Source organism: Oncorhynchus kisutch, linkage group LG20 (genome assembly GCF_002021735.2).
Source record: "Oncorhynchus kisutch isolate 150728-3 linkage group LG20, Okis_V2, whole genome shotgun sequence".
Lineage (NCBI taxonomy): Eukaryota > Metazoa > Chordata > Actinopteri > Salmoniformes > Salmonidae > Oncorhynchus > Oncorhynchus kisutch.
This window is the reverse complement of record NC_034193.2, coordinates 8,935,031-8,942,530: the sequence shown is the minus strand read 5'-3', so window position 1 is coordinate 8,942,530 and position 7,500 is coordinate 8,935,031. Positions and strand designations below refer to the sequence as shown.

Here is a 7,500-nt window from a genome sequence, read left to right as displayed (position 1 = left end):
TATTGCCTAATGTTGGATTGTTGCCATTGATGCGCTAACTAATCAACATTACAAGTTATACAATAAATTATACTCTGAAAGAACTAAGTGATTCTCGAGGAAGGGGGTCAGTCTGTGTGAATCTAGGAGCGGACCCGACGTTTTCCCAGAGAAGATAACGATGTCTGGCTCTTATTGCAAAAGTTTATACTCCTTCAGCGGGGACCAACATCAGCAGGGTTTGACTTTCGAAGTGGGAGAAATCATAAGGATAGTTCATCCGTTGCCTGGCGGCTGGTGGGAAGGAGAGCTGGATGGAGTCAGGGGATGGTTCCCATCAAGTTATGTACAAGTCTTAGAGGTAAGTCGGAATGTCCACTCTCAGCAGGGCTTGATTCCCGAACGTGCACATAAGGACCTGAGGACTCCATGACTGCTCATTCCTGACACATTCCACTGGAATTCTCAGATCCTCTGCCTGTGTGCCTGTGTCTGTCTGTATGAGTACGCATGGCAGATCACTGAGGAAACACGCTACTCTGTCACAGCCGGGTCAGGCGCACACTGGTGCGGTATGCAGGTGAACACTGTAGGTCGTCATTGTAAATAAGATTTTGTTCTTGACTTGCTTAACTGACTTGCCTAGTGAAATAAAAAATGAAAAAATAAAAACACACGGTTCAAAGGGGAGCACGAGAATCATTGGCAAAGGACAGTGTCTTGAATCAGGTTTTTAACCAAGAGCAACATCTTTCATGTTCAATCACCCACATGGGTATATGCTCTTAAAAACCAATGAGGAGATGGGAGAGGCGGGACTTGCAGCACCTCACGCTTCACAAATAAAACACGTTTTATTTTAGCGTCTGGCTATGCAGACACACGCGAGCAGTGTGGGTGCAATGATTGAATAACATGAATGCATAAATGTATTTTGCAATGCTCGGCATGCGACGCGAGTGGTGTGGTCATTGGACTCTGGAGCAGTAGAAATGCTTTCTCTGAGTGATGAATCACGCTTCATCGTCTGGCATTGGCGGATGCCAGGAGAAAACTGCCTGCCTCAATGCATAGTGCCAACTGTAAAGTTTGGTGGAGGAGGAATAGCAGTAGTGGGCTGTTTTTCATGGTTCAGGCTAGGCCCCTTAGTTCTAGTGAAGGGAAATCTTAATGCTTCAGCAAACAATGACATTCTAGATGATTCTATGCTTCCAACTTTGTGGGAGCAGTTTGGGGAAGGCCCTTTCCTGTTTAAGCATGTCAATGCCCCCTTGCACAAAGCGAGGTCCATACAGAAATGGTTTGTCGAGATCTGTGTGGAAGAACTTGACGGGCCTGCACAGAGCCCTGACCTCAACCCCATTGAACAGCTTTGGGATGAATTGGAACAGCGACTGCGAGCCAAGTCTAATCACTCAATATCAGTGCCTGACCTCACTAATGCTCTTGTGACTGAATGGAAGCAAGTCCCTGCAGCAATGTTCCAACATCTAGTGGAAAGCCTTCCCAGAAGAGTGGAGGCTGTAATAGCAGAGGGGGGGACAACTCCATATTAATGCCCATGATTTTGGAATGAGATCTTTGACAAGCAGGTGTCCACATACTTTTGCTCATGTAGTGTACGATAATATGACCCTCAACTACACAATTTGATCCATCAAATTTACTCTGAGGATTCAACCCTGTGGGAAGCTTCATGCACCATTGACCTCAGTGAGAAGACGGGCCCTTTGCCGTCTGGTGGGGGGAAATGGGGCTGCTACAGGCTATATATCAGCAGCCTTTTCAAAACGTGGTTTGGCCTTTAGACGTAGTCACTAACACTGGTATGGCAGAAGCACACTTTAGAGAGCAGACATATTAAAGACACTACGTTGTCATTGTAATAATGCATTTATTAAGATGCCTATAGAGATGCTATGGATCCATTTCATGAACCTTTAATAATGGGGTTAGGACCTGTTAATAACACATTCATGAAACGCTTATAGACCTGTAATAAATGCATTATATCTATTTAGTCAAAGTAAATCGTTACCATACAGTCATATACATCCTATATTCAGACCAAGGTGTATTTAATGACAGAGTCAGAGGAATGTTTGCTTTCAGTCCTGGCGTAGTTTACTGTGCTCTCATCTACATCTGAGACACTTTCCATTGTCATCTTCAGCAGACGAAGCTTTGTTCTCCAAACATGCTTTTCTTCTTCTTCACACTCCAATGAATCATTCAACAGAAAACGTGTCATCAGTCCTGCTCAGATCCTCATATCAGACCCTCAGATCCACACAGTCCCCAGGAACCTCCTTGTGTAGATAGATACTGCCTTCATTTTAACAAACAAATCCTATTGTATGACGAGATGTTCATAACAACTTTAACTTTCAGAGTTTAACCTTGTGCTGTTGTTATGGAAGCTGGAGAAGGTGTAATATAATTGGACCCTGGAGGCTCCTTTCAGATAAAGAGTACATGGAAGGGGATGATGGTGATGATAAGCTTTACGTATTCTGTTACTGTGGCAGTGATCACTGGGATGACAGCTGTGTTTGATTGGGGAACTGTTTGCTTCCTTTTTACTTTTATTTCCCAGCTCACTGATTGGCCAGAGAGAGAGAGAGAGAGAGGAAACGTGGTTGTCATTCAAATCAAATCAAATCAAATCACATTTTATTGGTCACATACACATGGTTAGCAGATGTTATTGCGAGTGTAGCGAAATGCTTGTGCTTCTAGTTCTGATCTACAGTTGAAGTCGGAAGTTTACAAACACCTTAGCCAAATACATTTAAACTCTTTTTTTTCACAATTCCTGTAATTTAATCTTAGTAAAAATCCCCTGTTTTAGGTCCGTTAGGATCACCACTTTATTTTAAGAATGTGAAATGTCAGCATAATAGTAGAGAGAATGATTTATTTCAGCTTTTATTTTTTTCATCACTTTCACAGTGGGTCAGAAGTTTACATACACTCAATTAGTATTTGTTAGCATTGCCTTTAAATTGTTAACTTGGGTCCAACGTTTTGGGTAGCCTTCCACATGTTTCCCACAATAAGTTGGGTGAATTTTGGCCCATTCCTCCAGACAGAGCTGGAGTAACTGAGTCAGGTTTGTAGGCCTCCTTGCTCATTCACGCTTTTTCAGTTCTGCCCACAAATTGTCTATAGGATTGAGGTCAGGGCTTTGTGATGGCCACTCCAAAACCTTGACTTTGTTGTCCTTAAGCCATTTTGCCACAACTTTGGAAGTATGCTTTTGGTCATTGTCCATTTGGAAGACCCATTTGCGACCAAGCTTTAACTTCCTGACTGATGCCTTGAGATGTTGCTTCAATATGTCCTCATCATTTTCCTACCTCATGATGCCATCTATTTTGTGAAGTGCACCAGTCCCTCCTGCAGCAAAGCACCCCCACAACATGATGCTGCCACCCCCGTGCTTCACGGTTGGGATGGTGTTCTTCGGCTTACAAGCGTTCCCCTTTTTCCTCCAAACATAATGATGGTCATTATGGCCAAACAGTTCTATTTCTGTTTCATCAGACCAAATCAAATCAAATTTTATTTGTCACATACACATGGTTAGCAGATGTTAGTGCGAGTGTAGCGAAATGCTTGTGCTTCTAGTTCCGACAATGCAGTAATAACCAACAAGTAATCTAGCTAACAATTCCAAAACTACTACCTTATAGACACAAGTGTAAGGGGATAAAGAATATGTACATAAAGATATATGAATGAGTGATGGTACAGAGCGGCATAGGCAAGATACAGTAGATGGTGCAGTATATACATATGAGATGAGTATGTAAACAAAGTGGCATAGTTAAAGTGGCTAGTGATACATGTATTACATAAGGATGCAGTAGATGATATAGAGTACAGTATATACGTATACATATGAGATGAATAATGTAGGGTATATAAACATTATATTAGGTAGCATCGTTTAAAGTGGCTAGTGATATATTTTCCCATCAATTCCCATTATTAAAGTGGCTGGAGTTGAGTCAGTGTGTTGACAGCAGCCACTCAATGTTAGTGGTGGCTGTTTAACAGTCTGATGGCCTTGAGATAGAAGCTGTTTTTCAGTCTCTCGGTCCCAGCTTTGATGCACCTGTACTGACCTCGCCTTCTGGATAATAGCGGGGTGAACAGGCAGTAGCTCGGGTGGTTGTTGTCCTTGATGATCTTTATGGCCTTCCTGTGACATCGGGTGGTGTAGGTGTCCTGGAGGGTAGGTAGTTTGCCCCCGGTGATGCGTTGTGCAGACCTCACTACCCTCTGGAGAGCCTTACGGTTGTGGGCGGAGCAGTTGCCGTACCAGGCGGTGATGCAGCCCGACAGGATGCTCTCGATTGTGCATCTGTAGAAGTTTGTGAGTGCTTTTGGTGACAAGCCGAATTTCTTCAGCCCCCTGAGGTTGAAGAGGCGCTGCTGCGCCTTCTTCACGATGCTGTCTGTGTGGGTGGACCAGTTCAGTTTGTCTGTGATGTGTACGCCGAGGAACTTAAAACTTACTGATGGCTGCGTGACCAGAGGACATTTCTACAAAAAGTACGATCTTTGTCCCCATGTGCAGTTGCAAACCGTTGTCTGGCTTTTTTATGGTGGTTTTTGAGCAGTGGCTTCTTCCTTGCTGAGCGGCCTTTCTGGTTATGTCAATATAGGTCTTGTTTTACTGTGGATATACGGTTACTTTTGTACCTGTTTCCTCCAGCATCTTCACAAGGTCCTTTGCTGTTGTTCTGGGATTGATTTGCACTTTTACACCAAAGTACGTTCATCTCTAGGAGACAGAACGCATCTCCTTCCTGAGCGGTGTGACGGCTGCGTGGTCCCATGGTGTTTATACTTACATACTATTGTTTATACAGATGAACGTGTTACCTTCAGGCATTTAGAAATTGCTCCCAAGGATGAACCAGACTTGTGGAGGTTTCCAATTTTCTTTATGAGGTCTTGGTTGATTTCTTTTGATTTTCCCATGATGTCAAGCAAAGAGACACTGAGTATGAAGGTAGGCCTTGAATAACATCCACAGCTACACCTCCAATTGACACAAATGATGTCAATTAGCCTAACAGAAACTTCTAAAGCCATGACATAATTTTCTGGAATTTCCCAAGCTGTTTAAAGGCACAATCAACTTAGTGTATGTACACTGGAATTGTGATACATTGAATTAATTATAAGTTAAATAATCTGTCTGTAAACAATTTTTGGAAAAATGACTTGTCATGCACAAAGTAGATGTCCTAACCGACTTGCCAAAACTATAGTTTGTTAACAAGAAATTTGTGGAGCGGTTGAAAAATGAGTTTTAATGACTCCAACCTAAGTGTATGTAAACTTCCGACTTCAACTGTGTGATGTTATGAGATGTTTAGGACCGTGTGGTTGAAGATAACCACTCCTAACTTCTCTGTCAGTAAAGTGCTACCTGTTGTCCATATGGTCTTTATATACCAGTTTAACTCTGTTGGTCATGACAACCTAACTGACAAACAGCAGTGGTCCAGGGCACAGTGAGTCCTGTTTGTTAATAGGAGAAGAGAAAGTGTCCTGTGAGAAAGTGTCCTTCCTCCCGCCGAGGAAGCACAATTGAGCTTCCTCCCGGAAGCTAATGCGGAAGTGTTTTAAAATCTGCCACACCCCCTTTGAATCAGATGTTGATTTCTCAGAGGAGAAGAGCACACATTTAAAAAACTCGACTTTACTTATTATTTTACTATACAATGTCTACATTTATTTCTTCCACTTTACCCATGTATTTTGAGATTCCTCCTCTGTAAATGTAATTCGGAGAGTCTCGTTTCATATAAGCGCTTTGGTTTCCTCGTTTCTTCTCTTCCCCTCTTTGATTGTCAGGATGGAGGAGAGGACGCGAGGAGTCGAGCAAAACCATTTGAGAATGCCCTAGAAAGTGAAAGGTGTAGAATCTAGATGAATGGACCAATCAGACGCACTGTTGTTGACTCACAGATGTCACCATGAGGACGCTGGTGGGAGGAGCTATAGGAGGACGGGCTCATTGGAACGGAGTCTACTGTGATTTATGTATATTTTATGTGTTTGACTCCGTTCCAATAATTCCATTCCAGCCATTACAATGAGCCCGTCCTCTTATAGCTCCTCCCACCAGCCTTCTCTGATCTCAACCAATAGAAATGGCTGTCTGAGGGACAAATCATTTGATTGGTTTCGAAGAACAAGTGAAGGAGTCATTGAATGTTTTGTGGATCGTGGTTAGCTACATGTACAGCCGATTAGCACTTTGGTGAGTTGGCAACGACCGACTATTATCCAGATACTAATTAGTCTCAATGCTAAACTAATCTCGCTTGGCACTTTGGGGTAATGTCATTTTCTTTTGCCTAATAGTCTTGGTCAAGCTCACTTTAGTAACCCACTGTCACGCACACATCCTCATCTCCAACACAAAAACATTCTACTGTGATTATCAGCACTGGTGTGACTGAGGCAGCTGGCATGGTGAGGTAAAGAGGCTTACTATATCCTGTACTGAGTGGGCACTGGGCATGGAGGCCACAGGTCTAGTCTAGATGACAGCTGGCACTGGGCACTGGGCATGGAGGCCACAGATCTAGTCTAGATGACAGCTGGCACTGGGCACTGGGCATGGAGGCCACAGATCTAGTCTAGATGACAGCTGGCACTGGGCATGGAGGCCACAAATCTAGTCTAGATGACAGCTGGCACTGGGCATGGAGGCCACAGATCTAGTCTAGATGACAGCTGGCATGGGCACTGGGCATGGAGGCCACAGATCTAGTCTAGATGACAGCTGGCATGGGCACTGGGCATGGAGGCCACAGGTCTAGTCTAGATGACAGCTGGCACTGGGCATGGAGGCCACAAATCTAGTCTAGATGACAGCTGGCACTGGGAACTGGGCATGGAGGCCACAGGTCTAGTCTAGATGACAGCTGGCACTGGGCATGGAGGCCACAGATCTAGTCTAGATGACAGCTGGCACTGGGCATGGAGGCCACAGGTCTAGTCTAGATGACAGCTGGCATGGGCACTGGGCATGGAGGCCACAGGTCTAGTCTAGATGACAGCTGGCATGGGCACTGGGCATGGAGGCCACAGATCTAGTCTAGATGACAGCTGGCACTGTGCATGGAGGCCACAGGTCTAGTCTAGATGACAGCTGGCATGGGCACTGGGCATGGAGGCCACAGGTCTATTCTAGATGACAGCTGGCACTGGGCATGGAGGCCACAGGTCAAGTCTAGATGAAAGCTGGCATGGGAACAGCATGGAGGCCACAGGTCTAGTCTAGATGACAGCTGGCATGGGCACTGGGCATGGAGGCCACAGGTCTAGTCTAGATGACAGCTGGCACTGGGCATGGAGGCCACAGGTCTAGTCTAGATGACAGCTGGCACTGGGCATGGAGGCCACAGGTCTAGTCTAGATGACAGCTGGCATGGGCACTGGGCATGGAGGCCACAGGTCTAGTCTAGATGACAGCTGGCATGGGCACTGGGC

The 7,500-nt window shown here is 44.8% G+C and overlaps 1 protein-coding gene across 1 annotated transcript in view; it reads left to right on the top strand.

The window, feature by feature from the left end:
- The window catches only part of LOC109866068 (growth arrest-specific protein 7-like), a 101,911-nt gene that overhangs the window by 67 nt on the left and 94,344 nt on the right, over positions 1–7,500 (top strand). The window contains exon 1 of the mRNA XM_031799759.1: positions 1–340. This exon is cut by the window's left edge and continues 67 nt beyond it. Within this exon, the coding sequence (XP_031655619.1) occupies positions 161–340 (180 nt within the window). The 5' untranslated portion in view covers positions 1–160. The remainder of the gene's footprint in view (positions 341–7,500) is intronic.